The sequence below is a fragment of the Lagenorhynchus albirostris genome, chromosome 15 (assembly GCF_949774975.1).
Source record: "Lagenorhynchus albirostris chromosome 15, mLagAlb1.1, whole genome shotgun sequence".
Taxonomy (NCBI): Eukaryota; Metazoa; Chordata; class Mammalia; order Artiodactyla; family Delphinidae; genus Lagenorhynchus; species Lagenorhynchus albirostris.
Genome location: NC_083109.1, coordinates 48,223,794 through 48,243,061, shown reverse-complemented (window position 1 = coordinate 48,243,061; position 19,268 = coordinate 48,223,794). Strand labels below are relative to the sequence as shown.

Here is a 19,268-nt window from a genome sequence, read left to right as displayed (position 1 = left end):
GCCACAGCACTTCTGCCTGAAACCACCCCAAACCTTAGCGGCCTGAAACAACCACCAGTTATTTGCCTGCGATTCTGTGAGTGAATGATTTAGGCTGGGCTCACATGGGCAGTCCTGGCTTCGGCTGGGCTCCCTACTAGGCTTCTGGGAGTTGGCTGGCTGTTGGCTGGAGCGACGGGGATTTTCATCCACGTGGTGTCTCATCCCCCAGCAGGCTAGCCTGGGCGTGTTTACGTGCTGGGGGAAGGGGTGAGAGCGGGAGAGAGACAGAGAGTACCAAGGCTTGCTCAGGTCTAGCCCAGAATCGGCACATCATCACTTTTGCCACATTCTCTTGGCCAAAGCAAATCACACGGTCAGCCCAGATTCAAGAGGTAGCAAAATCACTCCACCTCTGGGTGGTCGGAGCTGCAGTCACATTGCACAGGGCATGATACAAGGAGGGGTGAAGGTCTGTGGCCATTTTGGTGGTTTACCTCACCGGCTTTTGCAGGTCAGATGAGTCAGGAACAGAGAGGTTACTTAAATTGCCCGAGCTCACAGAGCCAGCAGATGGCAGGTCCGGACCTGGGCGGGCAGACAGCAGCGCCCCAGCATCCAGCCCCTCTCCCATCTGCCCGCGTCCATGAAGGCTTCCTGACTGCGGAATCATCTCGCCATCTCTGAAAATCCCCAACATCCAGTCAACCTCAAGGAGAGAATCATCTTCAGAGACCCTTGGCTCCTTGAAGGACAGGCATGTGACAGAAGTTGGAGGAGGTTTTGGACAGATGGCCCGGCAGGTGGTTGGGGGGTTGAGTGGATCGGTGGGTGGACGGCTTGTTGGCAAGTAGATGATGTGAGAGGGCTGAGGACAACTGTCACCTCATCTCCGCTTGGGTTTTTTCTGAAGTGGAGGGGCAGGAAATAAATCTGAGCCTCCAGGTAGACTTTCTTGGGGCCATCAGGCTGAGGGCCTGAGGTGTGGGGTCCACACTGGGATGAGTCGGCCTTTCCAATCAGAGGTCCTCTGAGCTGGAGACGGTGAGTGCAGAGTCTTCCTTCCTTCAGAGGAGGGAGAGCCCCGAGCGAATTTTACAAGAGAGTCTTCAGTGCCAGGGTTTGGACCGATCATTTCCCAAGTATCTAGCCCCGTGCAAGGCACCAGGATTCCCAAGAGGACTCTTATCTTCAAGGAGTTTACAGTCTGAGTCCCCTCATAGGGCCCTGGGCAAGGCCAGGGACACAGTCTGCAGGCACACGTCCTGGCTGATGGCCAAAGAGAAGAGAGCGGCCTTCTCCGTCCCTCTTTGTGGGGTCACCTGGGTGGCTGTGCTGTGGATCCCTCATGTGTGCCCAGGCTGTGTGTCAAGTATCCCGGCCCATCCCAAAGGGGTTTGTGGGAAAGGCCTTGACTCTGCTCTGGAAGCCACCCCCAGCCATCAGCCTGCCAGGTGGGCCAAATGCACTGGTTCATAGTTGGTCATGTCACTGTCCATGACCCTGTTTCCTCCCCATAGAACTCTGAGGAGATGGGATGGGGGCCAAGGGACCCTCCAGCGCCCAGAAGAGGCCTTGGAGAGCAGCAGCCTGAACAGCTGTCTCACCACCTGCCAGCTTCCACCCAGCACCACCAGGCTCTTTTTTTTTTTTTTTCCAAATTTGTGTATTTTATTGGGTCAGCTTGATGACTTCTTTACATAGTTATATGACATACCTAGTTGAAGACACCGACCCTTTCCAGCACTGCAGAAGGTCACTTGTGGTCATCTTTACTTTGCATGGCCACCATTTTTCTGACCTTTAGGTGAGTTTTGCAAGTTCTCAACTCATCCTGCATCCCATGCTTTCCCGAGATTACACTCATCGTTAATCTGCACTGGTCTCTCCCCCGAGGGCTCCTTGAGGGCTCCAGCTGCTCTAGCTGGAAAGCCAATACTCGAGAAGCAAGTGTTAATGGAAAGGAGGGTTTGCTTTATTCCAGTTGCCAGCAACGGGGGGAGAAGGCGGACTCCTGTCCAAAGGCCAACTCCCTACTGCCCATCAGTGGGCAAGAGCTTTAATAGGCAGAAGGAGGGGCCGCATGCAGCACAGCACAGTCAGCTCTGACAGTCATCTCAAAATGTCACCAGTGGTCTGATCAGCATCATCTTGATTGTTTTAAGCACAGTCCGTCTTCAGTTCCAGGGTCGGTTTGTTGCCATTTCTTTGAGGCCAGTTCTCGGAATTGCAGCAGTTTATGTCATGGCTACAGCCTGGTCATCAGGTAGTTAACTTCTTCAACCTGGTATGGGTTTCAATATCTATAAGACAGCTCATAGGACATGGCTCAGAATATGATCTATATAGCCCTTGAGGAGGAACTAAAGGTTCTTGACTTTGTTTAATGGCTTAACTATTATTATTTTGTCCTGTTTGACTGCTTTCCTTTGTTTCTATATTTTCTCATTTCTCTGATTAAATTTATTCTTTGGCTAAGGCTTTCTACGGACAAGAGGCAGGTGAAGGACATGGTGGGGGACGGGTGTAGGGAGGTTGTGTCCTGGAAAAGCCCTATAGGGTCCTGTTCCATTTCAGGAGTGGGTCTTAATCACCTCTGTCCCTGTTTCCCTTCCCTCCAGACTAGCACAGAGCAGGGTGCCCAGTGGATGTGCCTTCCATGAAGGCCAGCCTGCCTCTGTACAGCACGGGGTGATGGGTAAGAGCACAAGCTGCCTGCCTTCCAAGCCCTGACGCTCTCACTTACCACTGTGTGACCTTGGGCCAGTTACCTAACCTCTCTGTACCAAACCAGGGAGGATAATATTACTTGCCTTACAGGATCACTGTGATAATTAAGTGCATCAGTATTTATAAAGCTCTTCCAAATGTCTGGGGCATAGTGAGGCTGTTTAGCTGTTTGTTAAATGAAGACATGAAAAAAAAAGATATTTTCCACCTGAGCAGCTGAAGGCAAGGTCTAGCCCTGTCTTTTGACCACCATCTCCTGAGTCAGGAGTCAGCAAATTATAGCCTCCCTGCCACCAGGTCTTGTAAGTAAAGTTTGATTGGCGCACAGCCATGCTTTCTGGTTTGTGTGTTGTCTAAGGCTCGTTCACGCTGCGATGGCAGAGTTGAGTAGTTGCAACAGAGACCATTTATCCTCCGGCCTTTTCCAGAGTGAGCTTACTGACCCCTGCCCTGAGTCTTCTAAACCCACCATCAACCATGGTCTGCTGCAGCTTCAATGCGAACTGCTCTGACCTGGGAAAAAGTGGCTTCTGTGGATGTTGCACGTTTAAATGCCTCAGCTGTCCTCTCTGCGCAAACCCCCTTGACCCCCAAGGGTTTCCTTGGCCTTAATCCTGGTCCTCAAGAGACCCTCAGGAGGCTCAGAGGTGGCCCTTTGTTTGGCTGGGTGGATGATAGGTGGAACTATCATCTCTGAGTGGGGACAGGTGAGGAGAGAGGTGCAGACGTGCCCTCGGGGATTAAAGTTCCACCCAGAGCGATAGCGGCTCCCTGCTGCCACAAGGGCCACAGTCCTGTTTAAGTTAGGCTGTTAAGTGTTGGCCTTAGGGCCAACTCTGGCGAGCTTGCATTCCTCTGGCACTTTCCACCAAGCTTGCCGTTGCAGATTACTCAGGAAGGCGCCAGAGAGTAGATTGTGAGATGCAATTTATTATGTAAATCTGGAGCTAGTCTTCCCAGGCCATGGGTTTACTGGGGCATCGCTCTGGGCCTTGCAGATACTCCCGTTACTCCTGGCAACAGACCCACCTGCCATTCACAAGCTCCATTTCCTGGGTCCTATTGCCAACAGGAAAACAAAACCGAACCAAAAAAACCAGCATGAAGGCAGAACTTACTTGAGGGGAGGCGTGCAGGGGGAAAAGGACAGCAAACCTTAGCATTTCAGTAGGAAAAATCTGCTCAGATATCCCTGGAGGGGTGGGAGTGTACATTGGAGCCATCTTTCGGGAAGGCAAATTGCAGTATATACCAAGAACTTGAAAATAGTCCCAGCCTTTGACCAAATCTACCCTCTGGGAGTCCGCTATCGCCACAACCATGGCGTGTAGCAAACCACCCCCTAACGCAGATTTACAGTCATAAACAATTTTCTTGCACACGAGTGTCAAGAGCTGTGAAGGGTCTCAGATGTTATCCTATTTCCAAGTTACCAAGTGAGCTGGGCTGTTTCACGGGGGCTGGTAGGAGACGTGAGTCTTCTGGGTCAAAGGTGAGGGGTGGTTGGTTCACCTCAGCCATGGCAGTCGCCAGGTCTTCAGCATTTGCCCCAGTTCTTCACGTTCTGATTCTCATACGGCAGCACAGTTAGGACAGGGGACACCTGCACACAGTGGGTGACACAAAAACAAACAAACATCGATTCAAGGTGGGTTGTAGACATAAAAGGCAAAACAATAAAGCTTCCAGAAGAGCATCTTGAGATAGACAAAGAACATTAGCCATTTGGCCTTGATTCCCAGTCCAGGCGTCTCTTGGCGAGGCCAGGCCAGGCCAGACCACCTCCGGGCCACTGGGTCTGCTCATTCCTCCACCCGTTCATCACAAGTTTCTGAGAGGCAACCATGGACAAGGCCAACACACAGCAGTAAAACAAAAACATTAACCGTGAAGGAAAAATTGATCAATTGGACTTTATTAAGAGTTTATTTCGTGTAGCTTGATGGTGTTTCCAACTTTGCTGGTGGGGCACAGGGATTCTGAGTTATTTCAGAAGATGAAGAAAGAGAGAGAGGCCGCTTGAGAAAATTAACAAGGTGATCCTGGCAACACCCTCGGCAGGCCCAGCTTCCTGGCTGCTGTCTAGGGCTCTCCCCTCCACCGCCGGGTGCACAGCGTGAGGGCCTGAGACCTGGCTCTGTTACTTACTGGTCGTTTACTAGCATGTCACCCTGGAGAGTTACTTCACTTGGCATACGGCAGTGATGGGAGATGGAGGGCCGGCACTGGTGCTGGCAGCCACCCCAGCAGAGCCCTGCGCACTGGCTGTTCACATCTGCCAGCAGAAGTCATTGGTGAACTCCATGACTGCAGTGCCACCACCCAGAGGCTGACACAACCATCTGAAAATGGAGTGAGTCAAAATGACTCAGTCTGCAAATGCTTTATTCAAATTGAGTTTTTAAACCAAAGCACAAACCATGGCAAGTAGGAATATTCATTCAAAGGAACAAAAAGAAAAGCTCAACCTCTATGTACTTATTTAGAACCACCTACCAATGTAAAAGCAAGACCTAACTCTGCCGTCTACTAGAGGTAAATTGAAGTGTAATCAACCCGCATGGCTGGATGTCCTCACCTGGTGAAGAGTGTCCTCGGGTGGCTGGGTCCTGTCAACTGAAGAACAAGTTATCAAAATAGAGCAGATCTCTCTAAAAGCAGCAGGATTCAAGGGGGAGGGACAAAGACCTTAACAAAGAGTCAAAGATTTATGCCATTTAAAAAACTGCCACAAAGGATGAAACTACTTATCTTATAGGCTGGTGATGAGGATTAGTGTTGAACATAATGCAGGTATTAGGCACGTGCCACTAGTACGATTATTATGGCTGTCAAGTAGTGAATGATTTGAATGTACCATCTGGTCAGTTCTTTTAACTGTGACCATCAGAACTTCAGTATCATGTAGCTTTTTCTGCATGAGGCATTCTGAAGCTGACTGTCTTGGGTCACAAGCAGACTCTGGGCTGAGGACTTGAGTGTTAATGGTTTATTAAGGATGCGCTTCCTGGGAAGACTGGTGTGGGAGTAAGGGAAGCAGAACCGGGAGGGGTAAGCAGCTCTGTGCTTTCAAGTTAAGTCCTGTGGCTTCATCCTGGGGGCTCAGGAGTGTAAGTTATGCCTCGGAGTTTCCCTGACCTGAGACAAAGGAATTCTGGCATCCTCCAGACGTTGTCTGGAGGGCTGCGCTCAGGGGAGAGTATTAACTCCCAGATGCTTCTACCAACACTTTACCAGCTTTTTACCAAGAACACTGCTCTATTGAAGAGTATCACTGTGAATCATGGAAGCACATTCAAGGGGTGATAGCCAAACACTTAAAGGGATGCAGAGGGGTCTGGGCAGATCCCTGACAGGCTCTATTATGCTTACTAACCCCTATTAGGCTGAAGAGACATCAGCAAAGGGTCTCCTTTCATGCTGGTTAGGGAAGGAACCAACATCTGTTCAAAGGCCACCATGTGTGAGGCCCCACAAGAGAGCATTTAAAAAACATCGAAATCAGGGGCTTCCCTGGTGGCACAGTGGTTAAGAATCCGCCTGCCAATGCAGGGGACACAGGTTCGAGCCTTGGTCCGGGAAGATCGCACATGCTGCGGAGCAACTGAGCCTGTGTGCCACAACTACTGAGCCTGTGCTCTAGAGCCCATGAGCCACAACTACTGAGCCTGTGTGCCACAACTACTGAAGCCCGCGCACCTAGAACCCATGCTCCACAACAAGAGAAGCCATTGCAGTGAGAAGCATGCACACCACAACGAAGAGTAGCACCCGCTCGTTAAACTAGAGAAAGCCTATGTGCAGCAACAAAGACCCAACGCAGCCAAAAATAAATAAATAAATTTATTTAAAAAAATTATAGAGAGGTAAAGAAACACAAGAATTCTACTCCTTAAAAAAAGAAAAAAATGGGCTTCCCTGGTGGGGTCCACCTGCCGATGCAGGGGACATGGGTTCGTGCCCCAGTCCGGGAGGATCCCACATGCCGCGGAGCGGCTGGGCCCATGAGCCATGGCCGCTGAGCCTGCGCGTCCAGAGCCCGTGCTCCGCAATGGGAGAGGCCACGACAGTGAGAGGCCCACGTACCGCAAAAAAAAAAAAAAGAAAAAAATAAATACTTCCTTTGCAACAACTTCTCTCAATGTTGGGAAAATAGTATCTATACCAAAAGCCTCAGGTTTAAGTCAATTCTAAACCTGGCCTAGGAATTCCTGTCATTGCTATGGGACTTCCTATCAGTCAACAGGGACAAAAAAAACCAGTTTCAGGAACCTAGAAAGCAGAAAGCAGGTGGTGTCTCTGCATCAGCCTGGTTTTATGCCCTCTCTGAGCCCAAGGCTGACTCATGAAGAGGGTTCTCGAACCTCAGTCTTCTGTTTTATAATCTGCTTTGCTTTTCCGTGAACACCCCTGGCTTCTCTGCTGGTCCCCATGGAAAGCATGCCCAGGGGTGCCCTGTCTTATGCTGGGACAAGTTGACAGCACGCAGAGGCTGAGCCGCAGGCTGAGGAGCCTCGGGACTGGGATTAAACCAGCCTCTCACTTCTTCACCCCTGCCTGCAAAATAAGAAAACCTCTGAGCTGAAGGGTGGCAGGTCCCCACTGAGGGTGATGATTCTTGGGTCATCTATGTTTTTCTTGGCTGGAGGCCAGAGCCAACATAACCCAGGGAACATTTGCAGAGAAAAATCCTTATGTTTGCTTACTTTGCTTTCTTGCTCTTTCTCGTCAAAATTTAAACAGTGCTGAGGCTGAGAATGAGCAGATTCAGGAAAAAATGGCAACAACAACAATAACAACCTGGAAAGTGAGCTGGCGAGGCCTGTTGGCTGGGCCGGCAGACTCGGAGGCCCTCCGGAGGTGGTGACTTTTTGACTTTCATTTGAATCCCTGCTATGTTCTGCCATCTTTTCCCTTACCTTTCCCATCCTGGGTTCTGCGATTAACGTCCAGAATTGAGCGCTGTTCAGAGCACGAGACCTGGGCTGAACAGAGATGCAATGCAACCATCTTCTCCAGTGTCCTAAGGAAGAGAAACCCAAATTCAGCCAAGTGGATAAGTCTTCTGAGGCTAAGAAAGAAAAATGCGTGTGTGGAGCTTGCATTCTCAGAGATATTGTTATGACCTACTATGTGCCATGTACTGTTCTAGAAATTACTTAAATGAACAAAATCACAGTATCTAAACTAATTACAGAGTTTCTAAATGGCGGTGATATAGAGGCCTGGGCTATTATATTAGTCCTATCATGCAGATATCAATTATATTTTGTTTTATTCATGATTAGATAGCAATATCATTTATGCTTCTATTCTAGGACTAGGACAGGGAAAATGCAAGATGAGCCTGAAGTATCTTTTTTTTTTAGCTGAAGTATTGTTGATTTACAGTATTATCTGTTTCAGGTGTACAGCATAGTGATTCACAGTTTTTAAAGGTTATACTCCATTTATAGTTTTATAAAATATTGGCTATATTCCCTGTTCTGTGCAATATATCCTTGTAGCTTATTTATTTTATACATAATAGTTTGGACCTCATAATCCCCTATCCCTATCTTGCCCCTCCCCCTTCTCTTTCCCCACTGGTAACCACTAGTTTGTTCTCTACATCTGTGAGTCTGTTTCTTTTTTGTTATATTCACTAGTTTGTTTTATTTTTTAGATTCCAAGTATAAGTGATATCATACAGTATTTGTCTTTCTCTGTCTGACTTATTTCACTTAGCATAATATCTTCCAAGTCCCTCCATGTTGCTGCAAATGGCAATATTTCATTCTTTTTTTGTGGCTGAGTAGTATTCTATTGTACGTATACACCACATCTTCTTTATCCATCATCTGTCAATGGACACTTAGGTTGCTTCCATATATTGGCAACTGTAAATAGTTCTGCTATGAAGAGCCTGAAGCATCTTGCAGTGTGAGTAAGTAAGGAAGTATTTGAAAAGGGTGGGGATGTGTCAGTGGCTGACAGAGATCCTAATGGCCAAAGCTGGAACAATTGAAGCAATGAAATAAATAACAATAATGTTGGATTATAACCCATAGAATAAAAAAATCCGTAAGCACATATTGATATAAGTAAATAAAATTTAAAGAATCAATCAATAAATAAGGGAGAAAGGACAGCTCTTCCTTATAGGAGAATTCTAATTAATAAATGTAGAAAGAAAAAGGGAAACAAAATCTCCTTGAGAAAACAAATCTAATGTCAGATTCACTGATGAATCCTAAAGTAGTCAGCAAAAGTTTGAGGAAAAACAGGATATTTGCAATCTCAAGTATCTCCCCCAAGATATTTATTAATTACAAAGAGAAAAACAGTAACTTTATGGTATACACATCCAGGACACAGCACCATAACTAAGTGACCAAAGGCAACATCACTATAAAAAGATATGTCAACACATTGCTCCCCTGACAGGATACACTGAGGAGGGCACAGTGCCTCAGGGTTCTTGCCCAAACACTTCACCTGCATCTGATGCTGAGGGATATTCTACTATATAACTGACCAGTACTTTTCAATAATGCCCAAGTCATGAAAGACAAGGGAAGGGACTTCCCTGATGGCGCAGTGGTTAAGAATCCACCCACCAATGCAAGGGACACGGGTTTGATCCCTGGTCTGGGAAGATCCCACATGCTGCGGAGCAACTAAGCCCATGCGCCACAACTACTGAGCCTGCGCACTAGAGCCTGCAAGCCACAACTACTGAGCCCGTGCACCACAACTACTGAAGACTGCGCGCCTAGAGCCGGTGCTCCACAACAAGAGAAGCCATCGCAGTGAGAAGCCCGTGCACCACAATGAAGAGTAGCCCCTGCTTGCTGCAACTAGAGAAAGCCCACATGCAGCAATGAAGACCCAACGCAGCCAAAAATAAATTTAAAAAAAAGACAAGGGAAGACAGGAATGGTCACAGATTCAAGGAGATTAAGGATATGTGACATCCAAATGCAGTAGTGGGAAAACTGCTGAAGTCCAAATAGTCTGCAGATTGGTTAATAGTATTGTACCCATGACAACTTCTTAATTTTATATGGTTACGTTAGATAGTAACATTAGGAGAATCTGGGTAAAGGGTAAGTAATAAACTTTTCTCTAAGTCTAAAAAAATTTGTTAAAGGACAGAATACATTTGAAAGTAGGTCTATTTTATGTCTCATAGAAAAAGATTTAGCGGGAATTCCCCAGCAGTCCAGTGGTTAGGACTCCATGCTTGCACTGCACCGGGCATGGGTTCCATCCCTAGTCGGGGAACTAAGATCCCGCAAGCCACACATCATGGCCAAAAAAAAAAAAAAGAAAAAGAAAAAACAGGGAAAGGTTTACCTTTAGGTTCAGAATGGTCTGGTTTTACAAAGCACCTGTTTATCACGGACTTAGGGTCGTTGAGAGAGGCAAACTTGTGTGTCTGTGGAGAAAGCGCCAAAAACCAACTGTCAGCGTAGCTGACACGTTCCTTCTTGCTTTGCCCCTTGCTGACTTGGCATTTCCAGGTCGTTTTGGTTCTCCAGATTTGTACAAATGAACCCCTGGCTCAAAAGTATTACAAATGATTACAATTCTTTGCATGAGGTAATGTGGCTTATACAGTACCTTGTTCTTAAAAAAAAAGCCGTACAGAAACCACTTGGTGTGCATTTTGTTTACCCAAAATCAGATGTCATGTTGACCCTATAATTTCTGGCCTCACATTGGCGCATTAAAGCCCTCAGACCACATCCAGAAAGACCACATCCCTCAACACAATGCTTCCGTTATGTGGACCCAACTGATGGAAAGGAAAATAGAGAGCAAGGGAGTTTTCCCTACTAACTAAACAATTAGGCCCTTCTGAGAGAAAAACATCAAATTTCAAGTAACCAGAAAGTTTCACAGGTCATTGTGGTTATGAAAATCAGTGCAGCCAACAATTAGCAGAAAATTTGGATGGTGCCTTTTGTACCATCAATGAAACAACTGAAAAGAGTGGAATATTCCCCTTTTCTACCTTTTGTAAGCTTTTCAAAGAAACATTTATTTTTAAGGAAATTGTGTTTTTAACAAAGGCTCTGTGTGTTCTTTATTGGCCTATGAATAATAACACTGGTCAAGTAGGGAAAAAGTGGCTCCAGGCAGGGCCACCACGAACAGTTGTGCATGTTGTGTACTGCAAAAAAAAGGCACCCCGATGAAAGGCTAGTGAGGCTGAAACCCATCCTTCTCTCTGCCCTCCAAGCTGCATGCCTGTAAGGTGACATCTACCCAGAGGAACGGTTGCCTTATTCTAATTACACAAAGGTGCCGAGCAGGCTAGTATTGGCTCTAGCAGTAGGTGTGGTATGACCGGTGTGGGGAGCAGATTGGGAAATGCAAGTTTGGTGTGGCGGGAGGAATTTTGATGATCTATGACTAGATCTTAACTATTTTACTGTTTTATGGCAAATATTTCTTTCTAAACCCAGTGTTTTTATTGAAAAGGTAAGACTCTCTGCTATCCCGGAAACCTACCATATTCCTCACATAGCCTTCAGAAATTTCCTGCACACACACACATACAAATTTACACAAATGACAGCTTATTATTATATCCTTTGCTTTTTCTTTTTTTAAATTTATTTATTTGTTTTTGGCTGCGTTGGGTCTTCGTTGCTGCGAGCGGGGGTTGCTGTTTGTGGCAGTGCACGGGCTTCTCATTGTGGTGGCTTCTCTTGTTGTGGAGTACAGGCTCAGTAGTTGTGGTGCGTGGGTTCTAGAGCACAGGCTCAGTAGTTGTGACCCATGGGCTTAGTGCTCTGCCGCATGTGGGATCTTCCCGGACCAAGAGTTGAACCCGTGTTCCCTGCATTGGCAGACGGATTCTTAACCACTGTGCCACCAGGGAAGTCCCAATCTACTTTTTTTAAAAGTATAGTTGATGTACAGTATTATATAAGTTACAGGTGCACAATATAGTGACTCACAATTTTTAAAGCTTATACTCCATTTATAGTTATTATAAAATATTATCTGTATTCCCCATACTATACAATCTATTCTTATAGCTCATTTTATGAATAATAGTTTGTACCTATTAATCTTCTATAAATAAATTTTATATGTACATAAACGTAGCAGTCTTTCCCTTTATGGCTTCTGGGTCTTATGTCTTATTTAGAAAGAGCTTCCCTACTTGGAGATGATTTCTTTAAAAAAAAAACAAACTTAACTTCTCATACTGTTATGTTTTTAAAAGTACTTTCATCCATCTGGAATTGACTTTGGTGTAAGGAGTAAGGTATGGCTCCACCTGGCACTCAGCTGTCCCAAAGTCATTTATTGAATAATCTATCTTTTTTTCACTGCTTTGAAATGCCATCCTTCCATATGTATTTGGGTCTATTTCTGGGTTCTATTATTTGTCCCACTGATCTAGCTGGTACATTCATATACTATTTCAAGCTCCTTTAATTAAGTACGGTTTTATAATACCTTTTATTATTTAGAAGGAATAGTCTCCCCATATTAGCCTTTTTTCTAGAGTTTTCTTGGCTATTCTTTTTTTTTTTTTAGTTTAGTTTATTTTTGCTGCACGCGGGCTTTCTCTAGTTGTGGTGAGTAGGGACTACTCTTCATTGAGGTGTGCGGGCTTCACATTGCAGTGGCTTCTCTTGTTGCGGAGCACAGGCTCTAGGTGCACAGGCTTCAGTAGCTGTGGCTCACGGGCTTAATTGCTCCGCGGCATGTGGGATCTTCCCTGACCAGGGCTCGAACCCGTGTCCCCTGCACTGGCAGGCGGACTCTTAACCACTGCGCCACCAGGGAAGCCTCTTGGCTATTCTTGCATGTTTTACTTTTCATATGAACCTTAGAATCAGCTTGTCTAATTAGAATGTAGATATTTTCATTGAGATTGTATTTTTAGATAAATTTAGGGAGAGAAAATACAATATCACTTCTTCCTATTCGAAAATAGGGTATGTCTTGCTATTTATTCAGTTGTTTTTTATTCAAGTTTTGCTAGAGCTTTGGCTCATTTAAATTCATTTTAATTGAGTTTATTCCTAGATATTCTATCTTTTGTGGTATTGTAAGTGGGGTTTTTCTTTGATTGTATTTTCTAACAGGTTCTTTGCACATCAAAAAGCGATTGCTTTTTGTATGTTAAATTTATAATCAGTCACATTACTGAATTTTCTCATTATTGCTACTCATCTTTCAGTTGATTCTCCCGGGTTCCCAGATATAAAATCATATCACCTACAAATAACGATACTTTCTCCTAAGAGTTAATTACACATTTACTTTTACTGCAGGATTTTCTTACAGGGCTGGGCAAGGATCTTCCAGTTATCCTGTCCTCGAAGGCTGTGTCTACAGCCGGGACACGCCAGATCCGGATGCTCTGCTCTCTACCCTCAACCCCAGTGGCTGATTTCCCACCAGCATAAAACTTAACAGAGAAGAGCTCTAAGCAGAGGAGAGACAGGTTCGAATCTGGAACTAAGAAACCACCTGGCATCTTCCAGAATGACCCTCCTCTCTGTGCCCTTGAGCAACATTTTCCAAACCTCTGTTGAAAATAAAGGTGATTCAGATCACTCAAGTCATACCAGGCCTCAGCTGGGTTGTTCAAATACTGGAATTATTTCAATATTAAAGGCATGTTTCTAGTTCTTAAAGCTAACTAATCCCAGGCAGGAGTAAAATGGCACAACTGCCTTGGAAACCTGTTTGGCATAATTTCCTAAGGCTTAACACACCTATAGCCTCTGACCCAGCAATTCCACTCCTAAGTTTTTATACTCAGGAGTAGTGAAACCCACATACCTACAGTCATTAATCTTCGACAAAGGAGGCAAGAATATGCAATGGGAAAAAGACAAGTCTCTTCAGCAAGTGGTGTTGGGAAAGCTGGACAAACTCGTAAATCAATGACGTTAGAACACACCCTCACACCATGTGCAAAAATAAACTCAAAATGGCTTAAAGACTTAAACATAAGACATGACACCATAAAACTCCTAGAAGAGAACATAGGCAAAACATTCTCTGATGTAAATCATACCACGGTTTTCATATGTCATTCTCCCAAGGCAAAAGAAATAAAAGCAAAAATAAACAAATGGGACCTAACCAAACTTACAAGCTTCTGCACAGCAAAGGAAACCATAAATAACACAAAAAACAATCTATGGAATGAGAGAAAATAATTTGCAAATGATGGAACTGACAAGGGACTAATCTCCAAAATATACAAATAGCTCATACAACTTAACAGTAAAAAAACAATCAACCCAATTGAAAAATGGGCAGAAGACCTAAAGAAACATTTCTCCAAAGAAGAAGTACAGATGGCCAACAGGCACATGAAAAGATGCTCAGCATCACTAATCATTAGAGAAATGCAAATCAAAACTACAATGAGGTACCACCTCACACCGGTGAGAATGGGCATCATTAAAAAGTCTACAAATAACAAATGCTGGAGAGGGTGTGGAGAAAAGGGAAACCTCCTATACTGTTGGTGGGAATGTAAGTTGGTGCACCCACTGTGGAAAACAATATGGAGGTTCTTCAGAAAACTAAAAATCGAATTACCATATGATCCAGCAATTCTACTTATGGGTGTATATCCAGACAAAACTATAATTAAAAAGGATACATGTACCCCTATGTTCATAGCAGCACTATTCACAATAGCCAAGACATGGAAGCAACCTAAATGTCCATCAACAGATGAATGGATGAAGAAGATGTGGTACATCTATACAATGGAATATTAGCCATTAAAAGAACGAAATAATGCCATTTGCAGCAATATGGATGGATCTAGAGATTATCATACTAAGTGAAGTAAGTCAGACAGAGAAACAAATATCATATGATATCACTCTTATGGGCAATCTAAAAAATTATACAAATAAACATCTACGAAACAGACTCAGGGACATAGAGAACAGACTTGTGGTTGCCAAGGGGGAGGGGGTTGGGGGAGGGATGGAGTGGGAGGTTGGGGTCAGCAGAGGTAAGCTATTATATATAGAATGGATAAACAACAGGGTCCTACTGTATAACACAGAGAACTATATTCCATATCCTATGATGAACCATAACAGAAAAGAATATTTTTTAAAAGAATTCATATATATGCAACTGAAGCACTTTGCTGTACAGCAGAAATTAATGCAACATTGTAAGTCAACTGTACTTGAATTAAAAAAAAAGAGAACTGAGAAGCGAATGCATAGAGCCTCCAAAGTCAAAGGCAGGAATGTTCTCAGTATTTCTGTTGGTACCCTCCTCCAACCAACCCAACTCAAATGTCCATCAACAGAAGGACAGATAAATTGTGTTTTATTCATACAACGTAATCTTTTTTTTTATTGGAGTATAATTGCTTTACAATGTTGTGTTAGTTTCTGCTGTACAATGAAGTGAATCAGCTCTATGTATACCTCCCTCTTGGACCTCCCTCCCACCCCCCCCATCCCACCCATCTAGGTTGTCACAGAGCACCGAGCTGAGCTCCCTGTGCTTTATAGCAGGTTCCTGCTAGCTATCTATTTTACGCATGGTAGTGTATACATGTCAATCCTAATCTCCCAATTCGTCCCACCCTCCCCTTCCCCCCACTGTGCCCACATGTCATTCTCTACGTCTGTGTCTCTATTCCTGCAAATAGGTTCATCTGTACCATTTTTCTAGATTCCACATGTATGAGTTAATATACGATGTTTGTTAATATACAATATTTGTTTTTCTTAATTTGTTAATATACGATATTTGTTTTTCTCTTTCTGACTTACTTCACTCCGTATGACAGTCTCTAGGTCCACCCCCATCTCTACAAATGACCCAATTTCATTCTTTTTTATGGTCAAGTAATATTTCACTGTACCACAGATATGTACTACATCTTCTTTATCCATCCATCTGTCAGTGGGCATTTTAGGTTGTTTCCATGTCCTGGCTATTGTAAATAGTGCTGCAATGAACATTGGGGTACATGTATCCTTTTGAATTATGGTTTTCTCAGGGTATATGCCCAGTAGTGGGATTGCTGGGTCGTATAGTAGTTCTACTTTTAGTTTTTTAAGGAACCTCCATACTGTTCTCCATAGTGGTTGTATCAATTTACATTCCCACCAACAGTGCAGGAGGGTTCCCTTTTCTCCACACCCTCTCCAGGATTTGTTGTTTGTAGATTTTTTTTTTTTTTTTTTTTTTTTTTTTGCGGTATGCGGGCCTCTCTCTGTTGTGGCCTCTCCCGTTGCGGAGCACAGGCTCCAGACGCGCAGGCTCAGCGGCCATGGCTCACGGGCCCAGCCGCTCCGCGGCATGTGGGATCTTCCCGGACCGGGGCACGAACTCGTGTCCCCTGCATCGGCGGGCGGACTCTCAACCACTGCGCCACCAGGGAAGCCCTGTTTGTAGATTTTTTGATGATGGCCACAACATAATCTTTTGTAGCAAAGAAAATGCCTGAAAGAGACATTCACCATGAGAAAGAACACATTCCTGCTTTACTCACAGCGTGAGTGGTTCCTACAAATGCATTGCGAGCCCAGAGGCCAGACCCGGCAGAGTGCACGCTGCAGGTTTTTACTATGAGCTACTTTTGTGTATCTTCAAAATTCTCCATAATACAGTTTTTTTTAAGCTGCTCTGAAAAAAAAAAATGTAAAGATGTGTAAAGCCATTTAGTAAATTTTCCATCAAAATCACTAAAATAAAGTCTGACAGTTGACCAAGAAAGAAATGCAAGGAAAACAGTATGTAATGTATTTTACAAAAATGTTAACCCAAAATGTTATTCAAGGAGTTTGTGCCTTACAGAGGAGTAGGGGTGGAGTCATCAATTACCTGAATTGGGCAGAAGAACTCCTGGACGTGCTTATTCATCCTCCTGAGGTTTGCTGGTCACTCACTGTGGGTGGACCGCAGGGACCCGAGCTCTGGGACAGGGGGACTGGGCGCCTAGCCTCTGCCACTCACCTGTGCCCACGCTGCTTACCCTCTCCTGGTTCTAGATCAGCACCCACTTCACTGGGTCGTGAGGAGTAGAGAATCACGGACGCAGATGCTCTCGTTTCTTGTAGGAAACAAAAAAGGGGTATGGGGGCAGATTTGCTTTTGGAATGATGCTCTGAGCGGGCAGGGTGGGCAGATGGTAATTCTTGTAGAGAAGCACACACAGCCCTGAGGTTGGAGTAGTTGAAAGAATGGGCTCGTATGATGGCTTACAGCACTGTCCTTGAAGCCGGATCCCCGAGACCTGTCTGTGCCCCACATCCTGAGTTCAGTATGACCTCGAAGACCTGTGGCGTCAGTTAGTACGTGGGAAGGTTTAGAAGCACACTTGGCCCGAGTGCTCGATGCAGGTGCTCAATGAACCTACTTACAATAATAATGCAGCTGCCCGTTTGTTCTGATAACCCGCGCGCCCCTTAAGGATTTCTGGGCCAGCCTACATTTGCAAAATGATGAGACGCTGCCACGGGTAGCTTGAGCATCTTTTTGCTAAAGCCATAATTGATCCAGGCTGCACGTAATCAACTTAGCTAGGGACTCGGAATTTTCAAATAGCCAAATAGACCTTTAATAACACTTTTTTTTTGAAAACATTTTTATTGGAGTATAATTGCTTTACAGTGGTGTGTTAGTTTCTGCTTTATAACAAAGTGAATCAGCTATACATATATCCCCATACCTCCTCCCTCTTGCGTCTCCCTCCCACCCTCCCACCCTCCCTATCCCACCCCTCTAGGTGGTCACAAAGCACCAAGCTGATCTTCCTGTGCTGTGTGGCTGCTTCCCACTAGCTATCTGTTTTACATTTGGTAATATATATAAGTCCATGCCACTCTCTCACTTCGTCCCAGCTTAATAACACTTTTATAGTTCACATCCAAGGTCACGTGCCACGGTGATGCAAACCTCTGTTTTCCTCTCCTGTGAAATGGGTGCACATCCTCAAGGTGCTAGGCAGGTTAATAGGACTAGATCCTTGCGTAAGGGTAAGACTAAGAGGTCCCAGGAAGGCCGTAGGCCCGGGTGACCCCTTTCCTCTCTGGGTTTGCCCCAGACTCTCCTGCTCCTGCCCTTCCTCACCATGAGATGCTGGGTGATTCACCAGCTTCAGTCTGGGAGCAGGCTCTGAGGGTCCTGCCTGTCTTCCCAGACACACAATATCCCAGGTTTCCTTCTGCAGGTCTTGGTGTCTCTGCCAAAGATCCCGGGTGCGGGCTGCAAACTGGGAGAGAGTGGAGCACCCCTGGCTTCTCCCCATGGGGACAGTGAGGGTGTTCGTCACGGAGCAAGCCCTCTGTGCATTTGTTTAGTAGGTGTAGCAATAGAAATGCTCCTCGCCAGCAACTTCTTTGGTATTCTGACTCTGTCATCTCAAGAAAGCCTCAAGTCATGCCATTTACTCCAAAGCACGGCATCTGTAAAAGCATAATGGGGGCTCAGCCTGCTGTTTATTTCAAAAACCCTCTGGCAGAGATCATCTGGGCTCAGGATGTCACTCCCTGGTCACTCCCAGATTCTTGATGGATTTATTAAGTTTTTCAGGGAAAGTTCTTCTCTGTTATTTGCTTGGCAAAGCCTTTTTGGCTCCCGTTGGGAGATGATTACAAGAAGCTTATGGAAAAGAAGTGGAGACCCCAGTCATATGTGGTCTCCAGAGCTGACCGACAGTTTTCTAGAGGCCCGAGGGGCCAGGTGGGGAAAACATGTGGCTGGATTGGGGTGAGTCATTCACCTAAAGGTATGGACAAGTTGAGAGCAGTGCTGACCATCGCCACAGGGAGTCACAAACGCCCGTGCCCTCTGGGTCAGGCAGTAGGGAGTGGCGGGGACTGTGGTGAACTGGAGATTGCTTGTGCCTTCCAGACAGCAACCCTGCCCTCAGGCCGACCTGCCTTGTGGGAATGAGTGCCCAGCTTTGCCAGATCTTTGATTTGTCAAAAGAGGCCAGGAATTTGGAGCTGAGAAATTTCCAGATTCTTCATGTTGAGAACCAATTTTTTCAATTGAAAAGAAGCTCAACATCAATCATCATTAGGGAAACGAAAATCAAACTACAGTGAGATACCACCTCATACCCATTAGGATGGACTATTACTAAGAATAATAATAAAACAGAAAAAAATAAGTCTTGGTGAGAATGTGGACAAGTTGGAACCCTTGTACGGTGCTGATGGGAACGCCAAACAGTATAGCTGTTGGGGAAAACAGTATGGCTACTCATCAAAAAAATAAAAATAGAATTACCCTATGACCCAGCAGTTCCACTTCTGAGTGTATGCTTAAAAGATTTGAAAGCAGGGTCTCAAAGAGATGTCTGTACACTCATGTTCATAGCAGAATTATTCACAATAGCTAAAATGTGGAAGTACCCCAAGTGTCCATTGATGGATGAATGGACAACTAAAATGTGGTATATTCGTATGACAGAATATTATTCAGTGTTAAAAAGGTAGGATATTCTGACACATGCCACAACATGGACATTGTCGACATTATGCTACATGAAATAAGCCAATCACAAAAAGACAAATAGTATATCATTCCATTTATATAAGGTA

The 19,268-nt window shown here is 45.0% G+C and overlaps 1 protein-coding gene across 1 annotated transcript in view; it reads left to right on the top strand.

Moving 5' to 3' along the window:
* Positions 1-13,255, top strand: part of KAT14 (lysine acetyltransferase 14) — a 65,713-nt gene extending 52,458 nt beyond the window's left edge. The window contains exon 10 of the mRNA XM_060124934.1: positions 12,993-13,255. Within this exon, the coding sequence (XP_059980917.1) occupies positions 12,993-13,127 (135 nt within the window). The 3' untranslated portion in view covers positions 13,128-13,255. The remainder of the gene's footprint in view (positions 1-12,992) is intronic.
* The last annotated feature ends 6,013 nt before the right edge of the window (positions 13,256-19,268 follow it).